General features: G+C 45.7%; 1 protein-coding gene across 9 annotated transcripts in view; it reads left to right on the forward strand.

The window, feature by feature from the left end:
* Window positions 1–8: 8 nt before the first annotated feature.
* CCAR2 (cell cycle and apoptosis regulator 2) overlaps window positions 9–22,838 on the forward strand; it is a 31,335-nt gene continuing 8,505 nt past the window's right edge. For 5 of the 9 annotated variants that reach the window (XM_028708916.2, XM_028708920.2, XM_028708924.2 and 2 more), the window contains exons 1-13: window positions 9–135; window positions 606–688; window positions 1,176–1,267; window positions 4,225–4,316; window positions 5,982–6,096; window positions 9,337–9,481; window positions 9,943–10,039; window positions 11,093–11,209; window positions 11,547–11,781; window positions 13,174–13,287; window positions 14,226–14,389; window positions 21,148–21,322; window positions 21,814–22,071. In XM_028708916.2, the coding sequence (XP_028564749.1) occupies window positions 622–688; window positions 1,176–1,267; window positions 4,225–4,316; window positions 5,982–6,096; window positions 9,337–9,481; window positions 9,943–10,039; window positions 11,093–11,209; window positions 11,547–11,781; window positions 13,174–13,287; window positions 14,226–14,389; window positions 21,148–21,322; window positions 21,814–22,071 (1,671 nt within the window). In that variant the 5' untranslated portion in view covers window positions 9–135; window positions 606–621. Of the gene's footprint in view, window positions 136–323; window positions 439–605; window positions 689–1,175; window positions 1,268–4,224; window positions 4,317–5,981; window positions 6,097–9,336; window positions 9,482–9,942; window positions 10,040–11,092; window positions 11,210–11,546; window positions 11,782–13,173; window positions 13,288–14,225; window positions 14,390–21,147; window positions 21,323–21,813; window positions 22,072–22,838 lie in introns of all 9 variants that reach the window. The other 4 variants (XM_028708917.2, XM_028708919.2, XM_028708921.2 and 1 more) reach the window with 4 other exon arrangements.

The raw sequence follows: 22,838 nt of genomic DNA on the forward strand, positions 1-22,838 counted from the left end.
GGGGGGGGGGCTGGCGCGCGGGAGGCGTTTCCGTTGAGGCGCACATCCGGGCGGAGCTTCCGGGTCCCTTTGTCCCTGGCGTCGCCGCCGCCGCCGCTGCCGGGCTCCTTTCTTCTTGCCCCGCGCCGCCCTCAGGTGGGCGCCCTCAGGCACCTGGGGGAGGGGGCACCGCGGGGAGGGGGCGCGAGGACCCCGCCGTCCAGGCCGCCCCAGCTGGAATCTCTCCCTCCCTCTCAAAAAGTTCCAGCGCATTTTCCTTTCCTGGCCTGTCGGGGTTTTGTTCTCTCTCCCTGCTTAGCTCTGCCTGTTTCTTCTTCTTCTAGCCGAGGATGAGCTGCTTTGCTGCTGAATAGGAACCCGGGTTGCCGCTTGCAGGGCTGCTGGGTCAGGGGGGGGGAGAGAGCCACAGTGTCCCCCTTGCTGTGGAAATCTGGCAGGGTGAGTCACGGAGCAGCTGCACTTCTGGGGGGAAGTTGTGGCAGAGCACCGCTGGCTTGTCGGTGTGGTTCTGACAGCTGAAAGGGTTCAACTCTTTCCCCGCATCCCTTGTGCTGGTTTGCATGTGGGATCTCTCTGTGACTTTTGTGTCTCTCTCATTACATTAGAAAAGAACCCTTCAAAATGGCACAGTTCAAGCGTCAGAAGCAGCTGAGAGCCAGCAATCTTCAGGGAGCCAGGACCTTCTCAGGTTAGTCAGATAAGGATGTTGTAAAGTTTGCCTCTGATCTATCCATGCTGTTGTTTAGGCCATGCTGGGTGGGTGGTATCTCTGCTGCTTCTTTAAACCCTTCTTCATGAGGGATATGTGGTGGGTTTGTTTTTTAAATTCTTTAGAGGGAAAGAGATTTCTGCTTTACTGGCTTTTGTTAATGCTCTGTGTTCTGTGTGTGTATTTGATAGAAAATCCGCATACAAAAATATGAGCATTACTTTTGTTCAGTTCTTAGCTAAGGGTGCTTTAGTCCCATCCTTGTCACCACACTTCGTTTACTCTAATCTTTTGAATCTTAATGGGAATAGTAAGGAGCTAATCTCATGGTTGTAATGAAATGCATGCATTAATTTGTTTTTGCTAAGTGCCATCTATCTAATGAATGAAATTGTGCATAAATGCACTTCTATCTGACCATTCAATGATTTTCTAGTGTTTAAAATTATTTGCTCCTTTTCACTAGGAACCCAACCAGCCTCTTTATTGGGACCTGCACCTGGCCTCTTAAATCCTCCTATCTCAGCAGAGATTATTCAGGCGGCACGCCATCTTCAGGTCTGTGGGAGATGATTGGTTTTTTCTTGTAGATGTCAGTGAAATTCTGGTGTTTTTTCGTTTTCCCGAGAAAACAGTTAAGGGATTCTACTTCCACTGGAGAGCTCTATGAACAAGTTTCAAGGCAGTTCTAGTCAACTCCCTGGGCATGTGCCAGCAGCTATGTATTCTAGATACAGGCAAGTGGTTTATGATGTGTCTCGGATGGAATCTCAGCCAGAGGTCAGGTGAAGACGGTCTGTGTGGCTCTCCTGATGTCTTTGGCATCTGGCTTCAAACTCTTTGCATTTAATGAAACCAGAGCTGCATGCTCTGTGCCAGTTTGGCTCAAAGCCATTGGAGGGGGGGGGGGGTTGGAAATATGTATCTCAGATCCTTGGAGATAGCAAGTGTGTGTTAGGGTTTACACACTGCCGCCTTCCTTCAAACCATCAAATTTGGCTTAAGGTCATGTAAGTGGTCATAACTCTGATTGCGACAGTGAAGCTCTTCACGTTGAGTGGGAAGGCTAGAAATTTGGGGGGGGGAAATAAAGAAAATGTTAAGCCATGCTGCTTAAGAACTCATATGAAATGCTGCACAGTGTGAATGGGTGTCAGAAAAACAGTAGCCTTGACGAGGATCTGCCTGACACAGAGTTTCAAATTCACTTGTAGTCGTAACTGATCTAGGATAATTAGTATCTCCCATTTCCTTCTCAATTGTTTCAGGACTAAGTATATATTGTAGATGGTTACAGAACCGTAGATGATGGCTCTATGGTATTCTTAAATTAGTCCCCCTGCCACAGTGTCATAGATCAGCCTGTTCATCCTAGTTTACAGTTTGCCTTTGCTGGAGCATAAGTACACTGCATCTCTGTGTCTACCTTGTGACTATCACTGCAGACTCTTATTTTTATTTACGTATGTTGCAGCCACAGCAAAGGTGGCATTTTTACATCTCTGCCGTATTAAGCAGTTGGTCCCTTTCCTTTCTTGCCCTGATCTGGCCACATGCGACGGTCACCTCCAGGCTTGATTATTGTAACTCGCTCTACGCAGGGCTGCCCTTGAAGCTGTCCCAGAAACTCCAGCAGGTGCAGAATGCCGTGGCGAGGCTCCTAACGGGGTCCTTGCCACGGGATCACATTCATTCAGTCCTTTACCAACTGCACTGGCTCCCGGTGGAGTACAGGGTCAGGTTTAAGGTGCTGGTTTTGATCTTTAAAGCCCTATGCGGCCTAGGACCCATGTACCTAGGGGACCACCTCTCCTGGTATGCCCTGTGGAGGACCTTAAGGTCCACAAATGACAACATTTTGGAGGTCCCAAGTCGCAAGGTGGTTAGATTGGTCTTAACTAGGGCCAGGGCCTTTTCAGTACTGGCCCTGACTTGGTGGAACGCTCTGTCACAAGAGACTAGGGCCCTGCGGGACTTGATATCTTTCCGCAGGGCCTGCAAGACAGAGCTCTTCCGCCTGGCCTTTGGTTTGGACTCAGTCTGACCCTTATGATTCCCTCTCTTTATGGTTTTGATCTATGGGCTACTTTTAAAATGAGGCTGCATTTTAAATTGCATTTTAACCTGTATTTCAAATTGGTCCCCATTACGTTTTTACTGTAATTTTTCTGGTGTTAGCTGCCCTTAGCCCGGCTCTGGCCGGGGAGGGTGGGGTATAAATAATAATAATAATAATAATTATTATTATTATTTCCTGTCTTGATGAAAAGGTATTCAAGACAGCTTCCAGCAGGTTACACAATAAAAAAGCCACATTTAAACTATGTGGCCTTTGGTCCTAACCAATGGAATTTGCTCCCCTTTAGTACCCAGGGCACCTAGTTGTTGGAGCACAATATTCTTTCCAGCAGAGAGTTAGTGGGGAGCAAGCTCTGTACAGCTTTTCCTCTGGCTGGGAGTGGTCTTCTATTTATTTTTGTGTTCTTCCTTAGAAGCAGGGCAAACAACCTCCAAGAGTCTGTTGGGTCCTGTGGCTGATGCATGGAGCCCGAGAGTGCTTCCTTGCAGAGCAACTGGCATTTAGTTGAGCAGTTGAATAACTCAGTATAGAGCAGATGTGGGGAACCTTTGGCCTTCCTGTTGTTGCAGAGCTACAACTACATGAGGTCCATCATACATGGCCAATGATGATGGCAGATGTAGTTCAGCAACATCTGGAGGGCCAGAAATTTCCCATACCTGCTATTGAGAAAGGCAGTATTCTTCTAAGTCACAGTTGGTGTGTGTTTGTAGTAAGTACTTTGATGAAGTAGGGTAGAATAGAAATTTATGATGAGGGCCTTTCTGTGATTCCCTGGTTTCCTGAGGTTTGCTTCAAATGTTAGTGGGCCTGGTAACCTCTTGTTTCGTGGCTCTCATGATCACATGCATTTTGCCCTATGAAGTAAGTAATCTGTTTTACAGGTGTATATCCTATTTGCCCAGTTTCTGCCTGAGTGCCCAAGTCAATAGTGCTTTCCTTTCTCTAGTACAGGCATACTGATCCCGAGTTCCAGCCTCTACCGCATGTAGGGCCTGCTGATGTCTGAAGAGGCTCATATTACAGAATAGTTTTTCAGGGTTCAGTTGGATTAGGATGGAACATAATTGTTCAGTGTGAAAGAGAGTTGGTTACTGCTTGACATCAATAGTGATATTGAATCCAGTGTTAAAGGATTTAGAAATCAATAAATGGCAAATGCCTCCTTTGGCAGATGAAAGAGCTTGAGAGTAGCCAGGACCTGATATGGCCTCAGTATTAAGAAATATTGTGAACTGTCTAGAACTCCAGTGACCGACAAAGAGAGTGAATTAGACGGCTTGTGAATAGGTCGCACCTGCAGTTTGTTATGATTGTACCTGTTGACTGAGCCTGGGGATTGGGTATGCAGATGACCAGATTTGTGACACCGGTGATTAGTGTGTAACCTTTCATTATGTCATTATAGTGATTTCCCTGGGCCTTTGCTTTTCAGGGGGGAGAGAAACAACGAGTTTTTACTGGAATAGTCACCAGCCTCCACGATTACTTTGGAGTGGTGGATGATGAAGTTTTCTTTCAATTAAGGTGAGTAGAGAGCCATTAGGATGGCAGCAGAGACAAGAGGACAGCGAGTGGCTACTAATAGCATTGTCCCCTTGCCATCCAGCAGACTTGTGTTTCCTTCTATCTTCTTGAATTGCACCAAAGCCTGATCTACACTTGGGAAGAATGAGGAAGCCTGACCTAGTATAGCCCTTTCTGCTACTTTAGATTGCAGCTGGAAGATGCTATTTAAACCCCCCACCCCATTTTCCATTTTACAATATTCAACAATAAAGAAGCATTCAATAATAAATATATATTCAACAATAAATCACACACAAATCCAGTAATGTTTTCTTTGACTTCCATCCCTCCTCTTCTATGGTTTCTTATTTTTCTTTCAAATTCTTACTTCATATTTTAATTTGTCCTTTTTACTCATTTGTCCTTTTTAATTCCATTAGAATCCGCGTGTTTATATCAATCCTGCTAATGTTTTTAATTGTTTACAGTTTGTTTTCATATATTCAATAAATTTCCTCCATTCTGCTACAAAGAGTTTATCATCCTGATCTCTTAATCTTCTGGTAAGTTTCGCCATCTCTGCGTATTCCATCAATTTTAATTGCCAATCGTCTCTTTTGCAGGTCTCAAAGTGGTTCACAGGATAAAATCAGAATTTAAAGCTACTAAATACATAATCAAAATAAAAACAAAAACAACCCAATAAACACCCCCAAAACATTTTAAATAATAAAAATAAATTTCATAATAAAAATGAACTTGACAAAATAAAACATAAAAATGATTTAAAAGCAGAAAATTTTAAAGCAGTTGAAAATACTTAAAATTCTCTTCCAGCAACATATCAAAAAGGACTAAGTCCTACCCACCCCACCATAAGATGAGCATAATCATAGGAGGCAACATTAATTAACCAGAGTCTAGGTAAACAGAAAGGTCTTAGCTTGGCACCCAGAAACTGACAAAGATGGTGTCAGGTGAGTTTCCCTGGAAAGGAGCATTTCATAGATGGGGGGGGGGGCACCGCTGAAAAGGCCTGTTCTCGTATGGCCACCCTCCATACCCCCCCTTGGGTGGGGCACACACAGAAAGGCCTCTGATGAAGACCACCGGGTCCAGGCTTATTCATATGTAGAGAGGTGTTTCTTGGGGTATTGCAATCCTGAGGCAGCACTTTGAATTGTGGAGAAACAATCCCAGCCAGTTATTGCTGTTCTAGCTTAATACTTGCAGAGATTTTTTTCTTCATGCGACAGATAACGAAAAATCTGATTTCCTCACGTGCAGTCTTTAGTGGAGGAAGCAGAGCTCAGTGGTGGAGCACATGGTTTGCCTTCAGAAGGTTCCGGGTTCAATTCCTGATATATCCATTTTAAAAAAAAAGAATTGGACTGCAGGTGGTGGTAAATATCTGTTTGGGATCCTGGAGAGTGGCTGCATGTCAGAGTTGACAATACTTTGCTAAATGCATAATTAGCCGGACCCTGATATAAGGCAACTTTGTATGTTTCCTGTGAAGTACAGTCAGAAAACGTAGACTGCTGACTCTGCTGTCTGCACAGGACAGGGCCTGGCTGGTGAAGCTGGACTTGACCTTCAGTTATGAGCTTTAGAGGTGCCCATTAGAAACTCAGCACCAGCAGAAATAAGACATGTGTTTTCATCTCTTCTCTTTTGTTTCAGTGTTGTCAAAGGTCGGATCCCACAGATTGGCGAAAAGGTGCTGGTGAAAGCTGTCTACAACCCTAGCCAGTCGGTGCCCTGGAATGCCTTGAAGGTCCAGACATTGTCAAATCAGGTACCTCAGTGTTTCATTCTCCAAGTGGGATTCTTTTGTCGTATATAGAGTTTGAGTTACTTTGCTTGTGTTCGCTTTGATCTCATGTACGGAGATGAGTTACCTTTCTTCTACTAAGGCGGCACACTTTATTCAGTGCTACTTCATATCGTACAATGAAGCAGTGAAAGATTCACAACTAACATGAAAAGTGGGTCTTCCACCAGAGACATTAGAAAGGCCCAGATAGCTTCTGAATCCTGAATGGAATTGCAAGTCAGAACTAAGAGACCTTCACACAGAGCCAAAGAAGTGATGATATTATTATTATTATTATTGATAATTTTATTATTTATATGCCATCCATCTGATTGGTTTGTCCCAGCCATGCTGGGTACCTTCCAACAAACTATAAAAGGTAAAGGTACCCCTGCCCGTACGGGCCAGTCTTGCCAGACTCTAGGGTTGTGCGCCCATCTCACTCAAGAGGCCAGGGCCAGCGCTGTCCGGAGACACTTCCGGGTCACGTGGCCAGCGTGACATCGCTGCTCTGGCGAGCCAGAGCCGCACACGGAAACGCCGTTTACCTTCCTGCTAGTAAGCGGTCCCTATTTATCTACTTGCACCCGGGGGTGCTTTCGAACTGCTAGGTTGGCAGGCGCTGGGACCGAACAACGGGAGTGCACCCCGCCACGGGGATTCGAACCGCTGACCTTTCGATCGGCAAGCCCTAGGCGCTGAGGCTTTTACCCACAGCGCCACCCGCGTCCCCTTCCAACAAACTATAATAACACAATAAAACACCAGACATAAAAAAATTCCCTATACAGGGCTGCCTTTAGATGTTTTCTAAAAATCATATAGTAGTTTATCTGTTTGACATTTGATGGGAGGGTGTTGCACAGGGTGGTCACCACTACCAAGAAGGCCCTCTGCCTGGTTCCCTGTTTCTTCGCTTCTCGTAGGGAGGGAACTGCCAGAAGGCCCTTGGCGCTGGACCTCAGTGTCTGGGTAGAATGATGGGGCGGGGGGGGGGGGGAGATGTTCTTTCAGGTATACTGGGCTGAGACCATTTAGGGCTTTAAAGGTCAGCACCAACACTTTGAATTGTGCTTGGAAATGTACTGGGAGCCAATGTAGGTCTTCCAAGACTGGTGTTATGTGGTCTTGGCGGCAGCTCCCAGTCACCAGTCTAGCTGCAACATACTGGATTAGTTGTAGTTTCCGGGTCACCTTCAAAGGTAGCCCCACGGCTATAATATACCGTATTTTTCGTTCCATAAGTTGCACTTTTTTCCTCCTAAAAGGTAAGGGGAAATGTGAGTGCGTCTTATGGAGCGAATGGCGCTGCACAGAGAGGGAGAGCTGCGCAACGCCCGTTCAGCGAAGCGGGAGGAAGAACAGAAGGAGACCCTTCTGTTCCTCCTCCCGCTTCTCTGAAGGGGCGCTGTGCAGCTCTCCCTCTCTGTGCAGCGCCTCTCCTGCAAAGGAGATATGCTGTGCAGAGAGGGAGAACTATGTAGCGCCCCTTCAGCGACGCGCCTGTCCTGGAAGCCGGAGGAGGAACAGAAGGGTCTCCTGTTCCTTCTCCAGCTTCGCTTGAAGGGACGCTGCGTAGTTCTCCCTCTCTGCGCATCGCCTCTCCTGTGAAGGAGAGATGCTGCGCAGAGAGGGAGAACTGCGCAGCGCCCCTTCAGCAACGTGCCTGTCCTGGCCTCTGCCTTAGCTGCGCACAGCCTCTTCGGGCAGGGGGAGCCTTCATCCCGCTGCCCTGAAGAGGCTTGGCGTGGTTATCCCAGAAGCCAGAACAGCCACACGGTATCCCAGAAACCAGATCTCTCTTGATGTTCTGGCTTCTGGGATTCAGAATAATTTTTTCTTGTTTTCCTCCTCCCAAAACTAGGTGCACCTTATGGTCCGGTGCGCCTTATGGAGCAAAAAATACGGTAAATGTAACGTGTTTGCAGTGGCTTCTAGAGGATCCAGATTTCAAACCAGCCAGTTTTCAGTTTCTATATAGTGACTCTGCCCTGGCCATTCTCTTCAGAAATCTGTGTTGCTTGTACTGGATTCCTTTTTGCATTGCAAACCAAAGTTATGGGAGTTATCAGTGTCCTTTCTTGTCTTGTCTTATGCCATTGGAGAACAGCTTTATACCATACAGCTAGATTGGAATTCTTTATTTATACAGAAATAATCCCAAGCTTTCTATAATTAAAAGTTCCTTTCTATGTTGCAAAAAAGTGGGATGAAATGTAAAAACTGTGACAAGCCAAACATGGAAAATGGGAAACACTGGATATTATCTGGCATTGATTGGCATTGTAGAGACACTGGCCATACATGGGTGGCAGAGCATGCTCTTGGCATTGGGGGTGTGATATACTGTATCACCATCTGCAAGAGATTACACAGTGCATATTGGTAACCTTTTGGAGTCATTTTAACAACCTAAAATCTGATGTTCCTAAAGTAGCTAATGTCAGGTGCTAGCAAATGAATTGGCCTGAAGCTGTTAAGCATAGGATCTTTGAAAGTCTCTCAGTTTCTCGTAGTGTCTTGCTCCCTAGCGAGTGCCAACAGGGTTGTAGTCAAAATGGGGCCGTGAAGAAGCAAGAGAGGCAGTGGCGTATCTGCAGAAGTACAAAAACACTTTAGGTGGGAAAAAGCCCAACGACCCTAAAACAACTCAGTGTAGACTGATCATACTCTGTAGGTGCACAATTCTGCGTGTTGTAGTGGGGATCTAGATTGGTGGGTGGTGAGGGGAATGGTGTATCTTGGAAGATAAAATCTTGTTTTGAGCCCCTCTTGCCAAAGTCTAATAAATACTAAATTGGCAAGAGAATGGGTACAGTAATAGTGACTGTTGTTCCTTTCCTTACTACTTCAGATTTTTGGGCACTCTAGATTTGGAAAAGCATCGTTGATTATCCATCCCAAGCACTTTGCATTCTGGAATGATAGATGTGAGATATTAATATGAAGTCCATAGTGTAGCTTTTCTGTTGCTGATGATGTACATGCCATGCAGAAGAAAATGGTGTGCATGTATGTTTCTGGTTTATTTCTTGGCCACACTATCTGGTATTCTGTGGTGGTTTTCTGGCATAGGCACATTCCACTTTTGTGTCTCTGCATTGCCAATACAGTTGACATTGTGGAGAAATGGGGAGTTCCCTCCTGATTCTTCGCCATGAGGTCTGCATTCTTAAATATGGGAACTAGTAGGGTAAGAAGGGTTGTATTTCTGGTTCATAGCCTCTGCTTGTACCACAGCCTCTTCTGAAGCCCCCCACCCCTCTGCTCCACGTGGCTTCTTTGGGGCAGAAGCAAGGCATCCTGGGAGCCCAGCCACAGCTGCTCTTTCAGCCTCACCGTATCCCACCTCTCTTTCCCCAGAAGCGTAAGTGTTGCTGCATCTTGTCTTTGCTGGTGGAGAAATGGAAGGTTAGGCATACTAAGCATTGCAAATATACAATTTGGGGTGGTATGTCTGGTGATGGAATTTGAGACAGATCTCTTTTGGAAACCATGGAAAAACTGAGGCAAGATCCTCTTTTAGGATGGTAGTATGGAGCCCAAGTCTTCAATAAGCCCTCTTCACTGGGCCATGGGAAAAGACTATAATTTATTTGATAAGGGACGGGTGGATAGGACCTGTGTCGCAGCTCTGTGAAGGACCTCTAGGGTGGTATATATGTGGCCAAGGTGGGGAGCTAGATTTTCAGCCTGAGATGGGATTAGTATGTGAATTGGAACCAGCTGATGACAACAATTTTGAGTGAATGGGGGGGGGGGGCAGCACAGGGAGGCCAATGAATTGTCCAAAAGGCAGAAATAAGACTGCATGTCTTTCTTCCTCAGCAATGAGCCTTTTCCAGACATCTCCATCGCTGCACTTGAGCCATCTTGGCAGATATACTGGTCGGGGTCCAAAGGGCAGGCAAGACTCGGGCAGATGGTAAGGACTGTAGGTGTCCTCTGTGCTGGCACAAAGTCCCTTTCTGTTCCTCCTCCTTTTTGGATTGCAAATAGTGCAAGCTTCCAAAGAGAGTTATCCTGAAGAGCCCTTGACACATATGCTTGTTTTTTCCACAACCTGTTCTCTGTGCACCCCCCCAATTGAGATTTAGTATTTTCCTTGTGCTCACACTGCCTCTTTCTATTCAGCAAAAAATCTAGGAAACCTGCTTCATACCAGGTCAGACTGTTTGTCCCCTTAGCCTAGTCTTGTCTGCTAGTATTGATTATGGTGGCTCCCCAGGGTCTCAGGCAGGGGGAAGTCCCGTCCTCCCAGTAATTGCTACTCAATCCTTTTTAACTGGAGATGACGGGGGGTGGACCCTGGCTCCAGGCTTTTCCCTTTCAGTCTTGTGCTGCTGCTTTTAGTTTCAGTTGTGCTTGTAGTATTACAGGGTGGCAGCTGCAAAATTCTCTCAGCCTTTCTCCTGCCTCTCAAGGATTCTTGTGCCACAGTTAGCCATGATGGCTAAATGGAATGGTTCAGAGGTGGTATGCCAATGGATACATGATACTGGTGGGCAAGGGGGGGGGAGGCCTGTCAATGCCTTTGTGTGCCAGTTGTGGGCTTCCCGGAAGAATTTGGCTGACTGCTTTCAGAAACAGAGTGCTAGATAACATATACACTCCTTTATGGTCTTCTGCGATATTTGTTGGGGTTGTCATAGGTCAGTGGCTAAGCAGACTCAATCCTGGTCGCACATTGCATGGGAGAGTTGATAGATGCAGTGAATCTTAGAGCAGAAGGCCCTGACATCTTTGGATAAAACACATGGTTATAAATCTGAGTGACTGCAGTAATTACAGGTTCCACACAATTTCTTCCAGGGTAGGGATATACGTTTGTCAGACTATAATTTTGGTAATCAGGCTGGGGGTCTCTTTCCTAAGCTTATGGCCTTTGCAGGGCTGTGTATTGCTAAGAATTGAAGCTTGGAGGATCTGGCATCTCATGGCTATTGCTGTCTTAGCTGCTGTACTGCCATGTTTTTAGGGATGACTTTGACTCCAAGAAACGGAAGCAGAAAGGTAATGAGCCATGGGGACTGAAAAAACCACGGCACGAACCACCCCAGTACCGAGTCCAGTTGGCCTGCTATGCTGTGAACAGGTAAGGCCAGGAGACCAAGGGGTCCCTTTGGGGGAGGGAATTGCTGAATGAACCCTCTCGTGTCAGGAATAGGAGCTTTTCAAGCTCAACAACTAACTGCCTTGGCAGAAAGGAAGTATATAAATGTCACCGTCTTCATTATTCTCAACCTTTAGCTGATGTTGCTTGGGAATTAGAAACTCACAAATCAGTATAGTTAAAATCAATGCAGTTTTGGAAGGTTCATTCCACCATCTTGTATCCAAACATGCACAAAACCTGCTCCTTAATCTTGAGAACTATAATTCAAACTACACTCTTTTGGGGGTTGGCGTTGGCATCTGTCTGTTTTCTCCAGCCCCTTCTGCGATGCCATGGAAATCTTGAGGCGTTACTGCAGCATCCAGCTGCCCAAGGAGTTCTATGATGTGCGCCTCAGCTGGTTGGACACCTTTCCACTCACTCAGCCACTGACTCTCCGGCACCCCAGCCGCATCCAGGTAGCCAGTACTGCTGAAGAGGCGCCTCAGGGTGATGAAGGCACGACGCAGGAAGCTCAGCCAGAAGATGCCAACTCTGCATACAGTGCCAAGGTGAAGGATTTGGTGGTGGTTCTGTTAACGCAAACCAAATGGGGGCTGGACCCCATGGCAGATGTAGTGGGTGAAAACCAGGTGCTGCAAATAGTTTTAATGTTTGAGTCAGGCTGAACTTCAAGCTTATTTGCGCACCTGTTGAGCTTCACCTTCTCTGTTACTAATGCTTCATCCCATCATACCTGTGAGAGTCCATACTAGGGCATCAAACTACTTTCCCCTTGCAGACTCAGCTAAAGCCCAGTGTTGCTTTGACCATGCTATCCATGCTGAGTACAGCACTGCAGTACAGTAGAGATTCAGCTGAGGCTGACTAGGTGTCCTGGGATTAACTGATTCTTTTTGCCCATACATGGCTGGTGCCCAACATAAAGGGAATACAGTGGATGCTCGGGTTGCGAACGTGATCCGTGCGGGAGGCACGTTTGCAGCCCACAGCGTTTGCAACCTGCAGTGCTGCATCTGCGCACGTGCAGGTCGCGATTTGCCGCTTCTGCGCATGCGCAAAACACGATTTAGGACTTTGCGCATGTGCGAGCGCCGAAACCGGGAAGTAACCCGTTCCGGTAATTCCGGGTTCGGTGTGGTGCGCAACCCGAAAACGCACAACCTGAAGTGTCTGTAACCCGAGGTATGACTGTACTGGGAACTGCTTGGCATTCCTGGGGCTCCCACACATTCACCTTCAACTAACAGAACTTGCATATGCACCTGTCTCTTGGTGTTTTAAAGAAGAAAAATGAGAGAGGTGGTAAAGATGATGACTTCTTTGTTGTACATCAAATTCTGCCTACGTATGTTTGTTGAAGACATAACAGACATATGGAAACCATAAGCTTTGGTGCCACTTCCTTCACCTTCCCTTTAGCTAGTAGCCTCTTCTTCAGATTCTGCATACGTCTCTGTGGCATTGTCGGATTTGGAGAAAAATCTGGGCCCTTCTCGGTGTGTTATATATCCAAGACATTTATATCCAGTTTTTCCATTAAAATGTTCAAGGTGGCTTACAGTTTTTTTATTAAAAATATCATAAAAATAATACAAGGCAGCAACAGTTAAAAACAGTATCAATGAATTAAAAACTATAAAAATATGTAAGAACAGTTTACCCGTTGCATAACATTTTGCTAACCCCTTTTCAGGATCAACCATGCAATAGCCTGTCTGCAATAGGGGGTGGGAGTGAGGAGAGGTCACTCTAGTACCCATGAAGCTGTATTATACCAAGTCAGACCATCCTCTCTAGAGAGCCACTCTGATGTGATGGTAGCTGTCTAGAACCCTGGACAGAGGTATTTCCCTTTTTGAGATACCAGGGATTGAACCTTCAGCTTTCTACATGAAATGCTTCTTCCTCGCTGCTAATATATTAGTCCCTCCCCAATGTAGGTTTTGCTGCTTTCTTCTCCGGGCATTGAAGAATTTTACCGCAATTGTTTGCTATATATTGAAGATCCCAGTGACCAGAGGGAGAGTCCTGAGCACCCAACTAAGCAAATTAAGGTGAGAATCTTCTGGTTCAAGAGAGGGCGGCCTAGAGGGATGCCAGATTTTACTCTTAACCTTGTGCAAGAACTAGGGAGGGTGAAGCTATTCAGATAACTGGGAAGAATATCCATGAAAAAGATAAGAAAATAAGGTGGCGTTAGAACTATACAGGGGCAAAATTTGAGAAGCAGGGTCAGGTGGGAGACTGAAGAGTGATTCAGGGCAAATGCATCGATGAATATATTCTCTAGTGCCCTGACCTATGGTTTAAAACAATAAATTTGAATAGATTACAAATTTATGGGCAGAATATTGCAATTCCTTTTCCTATGTGGGAGTGAACTTTGTTCCATTGAGATCTGGAACAACTTTTTTCTCCTGTGAAAGGGCTTTTATTCCCACCTTTTCCTATGTGGTACCAGGAATACCATATCTAGAGACAAAGATTTTAGATGATGTAGGTATTGCTTTTGAGAGTATACATTTGGGGTCAACAGCAAGCTTACCCCCACCTACAAACTACTGTGGGATGTTGGCTGCCTTCTCTAGGAGCAGGTACAGTTGGGCTTCCTTAAGGTCTTCTAGCTGGATGATGTACAAAGTGCCTTAGATCCCTTGCCCCATTCCCCACACTCAACCTAGATGAGGTTCCTTTTTTATAGCTGAGAGGCTGATGCTGACAGTAACATGTTCTCTGCCCTGCTTGTGGTTCCCTGCATTTTGGATTGGACAGGTTGTGGTCTGTAAGAGGCTATTCTAGCCATGAAGCATTAGGTTAGACTTGATGCCTTTTGGTCTCTTCCAGTTTTCAGTGGGTAAGGAGCCATGCTGATTAGTCAGGTGTGGTTGGGGGCTGGGGTAGCAGGAGTTGGGGGTAATCAAGGCATCTCCCTGAGCTCAGTCACCCTCCAAGATCTGGGTAGTATGTCTCCTTACAGTCTCTCTTTCCTTAGTTCTTGCTGGGAAAGAAAGCAGACGAAGCAGTGCTGATTGGAGGGGAGTGGTCCCCATCTCTGGACGGTCCTGACCCAGCTGCAAACCCCATGGCTCTGATTCACACAGCCATTCGTTGTACCAAAGCGCAGATTGGTTTGGACTTGAGTGCTTGCACTAAGTGGTGAGTCTAAGTGGTGTTGGGACTGGAGATTATGGGTCTGTTTAGAGCTGGGGTGGGGAACATTTCAGCCCAGGGGTTGCATTCCCTTGTGGGCAACTTTTCAGGGGCTGCATGCCAGTGGTGGGTGGGGCAATGGCTTTATTTATATCCTACCCTTCATCCCTAAAGAGTCAAAGGATTTGACTCTTCCCTTTCTGCAGACGACCACATTCCAGTCATGCCAAAAGTGCACATGCACCTCCCAATCCAAGGAAACGAGAGGTGTTATCACAGTTCGGGGGCAAATTCTAGCCAGACCAAAGCACTCAAGGGTGGGGAGCAGGGCTGCTAAGGGGAGTCGCCCAGGGAGAGGCCTGAGAGCCACATTCAGCCCCTGAGCCAGGCCTGAGGTTTCCCCACCCTGGTTTGGAGAGAGATTCATGCAAACTATCAGCTACCCCCTATTTATTTATATATTGCCTTTCCACATGATATGTTCAAGGAAGAATACATCAAAACTGATAATGTGAAATCAATAGAATCTTGTTACCTGGGATCCCAGGTGAATGATTATTACAGTGGTACCTCGGGTTAAGAACTTAATACATTCTGGAGGTCTGTTCTTAACCTGAAACTGTTCTTAACCTGAAGCACCACTTTAGCTAATGGGGCCTCCCACTGCCGCTGTGCCGCCGGAGCACGATTTCTGTTCTCATCCTGAAGCAAAGTTCTTAACCCGAGGTACTATTTCTGGGTTAGCGGAGTTTGTAACCTGAAGTGTCTGTAACCTGAAGCGTCTGTAACCTGAGGTACCACTGTAGTTCTGATCAGTTTGATTGAGTTAAGGGGGATGTACTCGGTAACCATATCTTTGAATTGCCAGGTAGATTTTAATAGTCCTAGGAACACATGCAGCTGCCTTATACTGAGTCAGTCCATTGGTCCATCTCGCTCAGGAGTGTCCACGCTGACTGGCTGTGGCTCCAGGGTTTCAGGCAGGGAGTCTTCCTCCAGCCCACCTGCAGATGCTGGAGACAGAACCTGGGACTTTTCTGCATGCAAAGCATGGGTTCTTCCCCTGAGCTATGGCCCTTTCCCTTTTAGGCAGAGTAAATGCCTGTTTTGCTGTTGGCATACTATATCCTATAGTCGAAACGGGGCCAAAAATAAAACACATTATAAAATAAAACTTTCTGGGTGTCCCCCCTGCCTTCAGAAGTGAGGTGGGTAGAGACTGGAAGAAGTTCCTTCTTGGTTGTGTTCCCGAGCTGTGGAAATCCTTTTCCAGGGAACATCCCCAGTGCCTCTTCTTCTGTCTGTTTGGCACCATGCAAACCCCTTTTTATGTTTCCAAGCTTTTCATCTCTGTTTTTCTTTTCCCCTTTTAAATGTTGCTGCTGTCTTGTTTTTATGGCTTACGACTTTCATTTTTTATTGTTCGTTATTTATGTTGATATTTTTAGGGTTTTACATAAGCTGCCTGGGGCACCATATGAATACAGGCTGGGTATAAATGCCTAGAATGAAAAAAAAGTGAAACTACAAGTCCATGTTGGAAAGGGACTTGTCTGTGATTTGGAGCAGACGGCCTGTGCATGCAGCTTCATGCTCAGGGACTACAGAAGACTCTGCGATCAGAAGAAGTATTGAGCAGATTATGGCGGGTGGCAACAAAGGAACATGTGCCAGAGCACAGGATTGTTGTCCCCGGGGCCCGGGGCCCTTTTTGCTTACCATCTGCCACCATGACTTCTCCTGTGATGGGAGACCAGATTGCTGTTCAGACGGCCAAGCAATACAAATACCCACTAGTCATATTAGTCTGTTAGAACAAATTTTAAAAAATGACTATGTGGCACCTTTGAGGCTGATTTAACTGTGGCATCAGCTTTCCTGGACTAGAAGCCTAATAATGCATCCGGTGAAGAGGATTTTTAGTCCATGAATATTGATACAACACAAATCTCTTCATTTTTCAGATGCTATAGGATTCATTCCCTGTTTCTCATTTTATCATTCAGAAGCACACCAGAATGTCATTATTGCTTGGCCACTAGGTGGCCTGCCTTTTTAATGAGATAAAGCAAGCAAATCGGTTTTGTTGAGTCTCAGCTTTATGCATGTGCTATGCAAAATTACGTTGATTTTATTCTGGAAATTTATTGCTGCAATGTAAGAGGGCTATTTTTCAGAAATGCCTACAGCACTAATTTCTTTTTAGGCAGAACTGAAATGGCTATGGCAGGGGTTGGGAATCTTTTTTGGCCAGAGGCTAGAGCCTGTCCTCAGGGCCAAACGCAAAGGAACTCTTTGCCAGCAGCAACCAGCGGCTTAGTGCTGGACAGCTAACACTGGTTTTTCCATTTGTAAACTTAACATTTTCCCTTTGCAGTCCCACAAACCTGTTGCTTCTTCAGAAGATAAATGCCTACAGGTGTGGTTTGAATTCAAACCAAGCCTGCAGATAGACAATTTCAAAAGGGCTTGTCAGTAACTCCCGCTTTTCAAGAAACCATCAGCAGCATGCTTTAAGTTCCTCATTGCTCCTTTGCAGCCATGTCTTTACCTGCCTGTGGGGCAGGTGTTTGTGGTTTGGAGAAAATTGCTTCAAGGGCCAGTCTAGAAACTGCCAGGCCTAATTCTGGTCCATAGCCTGGCAGAGGTTCCCCGTGTCTGGCATGGGAATGTCTGGGATTATGACCACATTTTCCAAGTCTGCTTCTTTAAAAAAAATAAAAAATTGATAAGAGCTAGTGTGTACTTTAAATAACCCCATGAATCAAAGACCTGAGGAGAGTTCTGTAGTTAATGATGAAGTTGTTTCTGCCCTTTGTGAGCTGAGAGCATCCTCTCCTCTGTTTACCTTCTGGGTCCCCTTCCTCTCACCTGTAGCAGTGAAGCAAAGGCAGCCTCCTTTTGAGCCATCACTGGCGGGGGGCGGGGAGCAAGAGCCGCCTTTGTGGGTGGGAAGCATCAATACACAGAATAGGTGGAGTTGCAGAAAACATGGGTGGATACGGGTCTCATTGCTCAGGCTCAAGCGCTTTTGCTCAGTTCTTGGGGCTTGGGGAGCTACTTCTTGGGAAAGCCCATTTGTGCTGCCATCCTAACTGAGAACTGTGTGCCACTGGTTCCCTGGAAGTCCAGCAGATCCTTTTGCACATGAGCTCCTTGGAGTCAGTGAATACTTCCTAAGATCAGACCTCCAGACAATCGACACGGAGGGGAGAAGCCGGAACTTGGAATACATTGGTTTGGTTAGTAGCAGCATGGCTATATATAGATTCCTTGCACTGGGTAACCATGGCAACAGATCTTATTTTGCTTAAACCTGACTGCACATGTGACTTGTTTGGGAAGTAACAGATGCAGGAAGATGGGGCTTCTGGGCCTTTAAAGCTTTGCCACCTGTTGAATTCAGTCTTGGGTTGGAGTACTCGTTCCTCAGAGACCCTCTTCTTCTGTTCTCTAGTGCTGAACAAAGTCAAATGTTTCTGCAACTGCAGTGAGCGAGGCTAGCAGAATGAATGACACTCAAGTTCTGGATTCTGGAACCATTATAGGCCAAGAGCAGCAATAGAGCTTGGCTGATCACTGGATTTTGTGGAAGGAATCCGTCCTGGGCCAGTATTCATTGGGCAACTGTTGCCAACTTGGATGGAAAGTAGATCTTCTCCAGTAGCGTTTGGCTGTCTCACTAGCTTATTTATTCATAAAATGTATATACCACAGTAGACAAAGAAATCACTTAACTGACTTACGGGGGAAAGGATTATAATAGTAAACCAATGGCCCCACCTGTGCACTATACATTTAAGCTGAACAAAATAACACAACACGATGGCCAATAGCAATGGCACTAAACACAATTTATAGACTAATACAAACGATCAGAAATTGCAACCAAAGTCTCGAAATCTTCTTCACCGGTCACGGTGGAATAATTCAAAAATTTGATCTATACATAATCTGTCACCAAATATCACCGGAACAGAGTTTCCGGATAACCAATCTGTTTTGTTCAATTCTTCATCAGCCAGACTTGTAAGAATTAATATGAGAAGGATGCAGTTCAGTTTCTTAACAAGATATAAGTAAATATAAATGCTGTAGGAAATATGCTAGTTAGATTTTCATTGTTTTATTTAATTGCATTATGATTCACTGACTGGATGGGGTACTGTTTTCATCTGGTGTTTAGTGCCTTCCTGCCGCAGCAGTGCCTATTTATCTACTTATGTCAGGCATTCTTGCTGTTAATGTTGTGCTGTGTCTTTAATTTTCCTTACAGTATATTAGTTTCACTTGTGGCTAACTATATTATGTTCTTTACAATTTGTTACCAGCATCAGTGACTACCGTATCATATCAGCACTGATCCAGAGCATATTTCCTACAGCATTTATATTTACTTACATCTTGTTAAGAAATTGAACTGCATCCTTCTCATATTAATTCTTACAAGTCTGGGTGATGAAGAATTGATCAAGATTGGCTGATGAAGCATTGAACGAAACAGATTGGTTATCTGGAAACTCTGTTCCGGCGATATTTGGTGACAGATTATGTATATATCGAACTTTTGAATTATTCCACCGTGACCGGTGAAGAAGATTTAGAGACTTTGGTTGCAATTTCTGATCATTTGTATTAGTCTATAGTGTTTAGTGCCATTGTTATTGGCCATCGTGTTGTGTTATTTTGTTCAGCTTGTCTATATTGTAACATAGAGGTCTGTTCACTATACATTTAAGGCAGTATCATTCCGTTTTAAACACCTGTGGCTTCTCCCACAGGGCTGTGGGAGCTGCAGTTTGTTAAGGAGGTTGAAAGTTGTTAGGAGATGATTCCGCTCACAAAGCTATAAGGAATTGATGATATATTCCTATGAGGGAAATAGGGATCTCCTCGCAACTTTAATGCCCCCGCCCGATTCTTTGGGGGATGCCCACAGCTGTCTAAAGTGGAATGATACTGCTTTAAAGGTATTGTGCAGATGTGGGGCAGTATCAATTCTTATAAAAATACAATAAATTAAAACTTTTAAAAAGCTAACTAAAACAGAAGGTAATTTTATACCATAGATAAAACTGAGTGGTGCATAAAGAGAAAAAAAGTATAAGCATTAGGAATCAGAGTCCAGGGAACTTTGGGTAAGCATATATGTATTTAAAGCTGTTTACTGCCTCTGTTTCTGCAACCACCTGAGGGAGGAAATTCCAAAGGCGGATGCCACCACCAAGAATGCCAACTTCCATGTTGTTGCCAAGCAGCAAACCCAGCAGGGACAACCAACAGGGTTTCCTTGGAAGATCTTAAAATCTGGTTTGGTCTGTACTCGGGAAGGTGGTATGCTAGATTAATGGCTGCTGCACACACAATTCTCTTCTTTAGGTGAATGCCAAACATGTTATACATGTACATGTAAAGTGTGAATGCTGAGAACATGTGCTGGCATAGAGAGAGGCCTCTCCAGAGGTTTGAGTTAATCTGCCAATTGAGTGTGTGTTTGGTGCCAAACCCACGCCTGCTGTTGTGTAATGTGTGAAGATACAAATTGTTCAGATCCCTGAATATATTGAAGACTCAAAAGAACTGAAAATCATTTTAAGGTGCCGCTTAAAAACTGGTGGTGGTAATGGGGCTTGGAGTGGGGAGAGATCAGCTTTTGAAAGATATTTCCCCAAAGCAAAAGATGAACACTTGTGAGACTATGTTGAATCTATATATGTATTTTTAGAACAGAATTGGTGATGCTGTTGAGGAAAGGGAGTCCAGGAATGTGTGTGACCTCCTTAGTATTGTCAGATGATGGGAACAAATGAGCCCGACCACACAGTACAGCCAGGGTGGGGAACCGTTTTTCTGACGTGGACCTCGTTCTTTCAGGGATAATCAGTAGTTGGGAGTGGAGCACCCCTTTCCCCCTCTCTTTCTGCCCTTCCCTTCCCCCCCACCTGAAATAAGGCTGAGAGCTGCAGGTTGCTCTCCTCCACACTACAGGCAAAAAAGTCCCTGCATTGCTGGCTGCTGGCTGGTATGAGTCAATATCCCAGGAGTCCCTCCTCCTCCTCCTCCTCCTCCTCCTCCTCCTCCATCCTGATGGCTGACAAATCCATTCTGTAGGTTCTTTTTTTCCAAAAAGGGAGAAATGCAAATAGCATTACATACACAGGTCATTTAAGTATATCTTCATTATCTAATTTGTAGAGCTTAGTGTGTGTAGTTCAGTGTCTGAGTCCCCTCTTGTGACCTTTGGGGAAGGAATCCTCACAGTACTTACTGGCTCATTGCTGTGACATTTCTGCATTTTTCAGAAATCATTCTGTGTTTTGCTGCTTCTCTAGGAATGAGGCAACTTCCTGTGGGAGTCTTGCATCCCTACACACTTTCTGCATTTGCAATCAAGCCACCCCCACTCTACTTCTTGAATTTAGTGTGATCTCTCAAGGAGGCTGATCCTGATTTACTTTGGCCTTGGCTCCATGGGTGGGATGGAGAGTGTTTAGCAGGAACCACCCTGAGTCCTGTAACTGACCTGGGATGCACCCAGCTCTTTCCTTTTGGGACTACCAGGAGAGGCATAGACTTGGAACAGATAGGATTGATCAAGACCTAAAAGGCTCTTGGTCTCAGCGACCAAGGAAAGAAACCATTCTGTAAACAGCCTGCATACCAGCTGCAGCAGAAGAGCTTGGTGGGACTGTACAGCCCTCCTGAGAAGGGGCATTTTTGTGTCCTGTTGTGTCTCAATTCTCTCTCCAATCCCTGCTCATCAGGTTCCGGTTTGCAGAGTTCAGATACCTGCGTGAGGGAAACCCATCTCATCAGGAGAGGACAGTGGTCTTCTTGCCAGACATTTGGAGCTGCATGCCATCTCTTGAAGAATGGGAGGCCTCATGCAAGCAGAAAGCAGAAAAAGCTGCTGCACCATCAGAAGAGAAAGTGGAGGTGGTAAGAATGGCTTGGTGTTGGACAGAAAGTTAACCAGAGCGCAGAGAAATCAGAGGCACCTGGTAACCTACAGCATGATAGCTTAAAAGGAGGGTTTTTAATATTTTATTTATTTACTTAAGGCACTTTTATACCACTTGGGAGAAGAGCCATTTGATTCCCAGCACCTACAGGTAGGGCTGGATGAGAACCCTGCCTGAAACCCATTTTAGGGAGTTGCTGCCCTTCTGTGTAGACAGTATTCAATGGGCTGTTGGTCTGACTTGGTATAAGACAGCTTTCTAGGTTCCTATGACTTCAGTCATGGGACAGTCCTTGTCTCCCAGGCTTTGTGGGGTCACGCCACCAGTTTAAGAACACGGTTGGGAAGAGGCTTTGGCTTTGGCATCAGATTGAAGCTAGACATTAGCCTTGGCTCAGGAGTATGTACTTCATCCAAATTAGGGGTTGTTGCACCCAGTGCTTACTGAAATGAGTATGCTCCTAAACAGGAAGAGGAAACTGTGCAGTCCTCTGAACAAGGCTTCAAGCAGGAGTCCAGCGAACAGGAGGTAGACTCAGCTGAACCCGTCCCTGAGCCAGCTCTTGAGACCTCAGCCCCTGAGCCAGAGATTCCAACTCCTCCCCTGGAGCCGACCATTGTTGCTCACCTGCAGCCGGCCCTGCAGGGTGGCCAGCCCAGCTGCACCAACATCTCCCTTTGCACCCTGCTGGAGTACAGGCGGCAGCGGGAGAAGCTCTCCTTTGAGGTAGGCTTCATTTTCTTTGGGATCTGGCTTCTACAGGGAGACTCTTCTTCTGGCTTCTCTTGGCACCTCCTCTTTCTAGCTGAAATTTGAGATTTGCCTTTTGGGGCGCATATCTCAGGCAAGCTGCCACACTTATGTTCCTATCAGCTCAGTAGCCTTTTATGGTGTTTGAAGTTCATGGAAACTAGTAGAGGTTACTGAGGAAGCTCTGGTGTGACCATGAATGTCTGCTACTTCCTCTGCTCCAGCCACCTGCTTGCATAAGGGGTGCATGGGAGGAGAGGATGCTAGAAGAAGAGTAGAACATCTGCTTTGCATGCAGAAGGTCCCAGTTTCAATCCTCGGCCTCTCCACATAGGACTAGAAATGCCCCCATGTCCTCTCTGAAGAGTCACTGCCAGTCAGTGTAGGCAGTACTGCAGCAGATGGACCAGAGGCCTGACTCTGTAAAGAGCAGCTTCCTATTTCCCTCGCAGACAGCAGTGTTGTGATCAGTAGGGCCTTAAGAAGGTGTATTTCTAGAGGGTGGTGGTGGATGAGCCTTTGCAGTTGGAGCGAGGGGAGAAGAAGGTTAAGGAGGCTTGGTGCAGATAGGTCTAACGTAGAGTGAATTGCAGTTTATACGAGCATAAGATTGCCTTATGAAGTTTTTCATACCTGGTATGTTCAGCTTTGAGATTTTTGCTTGCATGCAAGTGTCTACCCACTTCTGTGGCTGATGTAGGCATCAAGATCTTTCCTTGTTTCTTGCTCACTGCTTTCTCTTT

Source organism: Podarcis muralis, chromosome 15, assembly GCF_964188315.1.
Source record: "Podarcis muralis chromosome 15, rPodMur119.hap1.1, whole genome shotgun sequence".
Lineage (NCBI taxonomy): Eukaryota > Metazoa > Chordata > Lepidosauria > Squamata > Lacertidae > Podarcis > Podarcis muralis.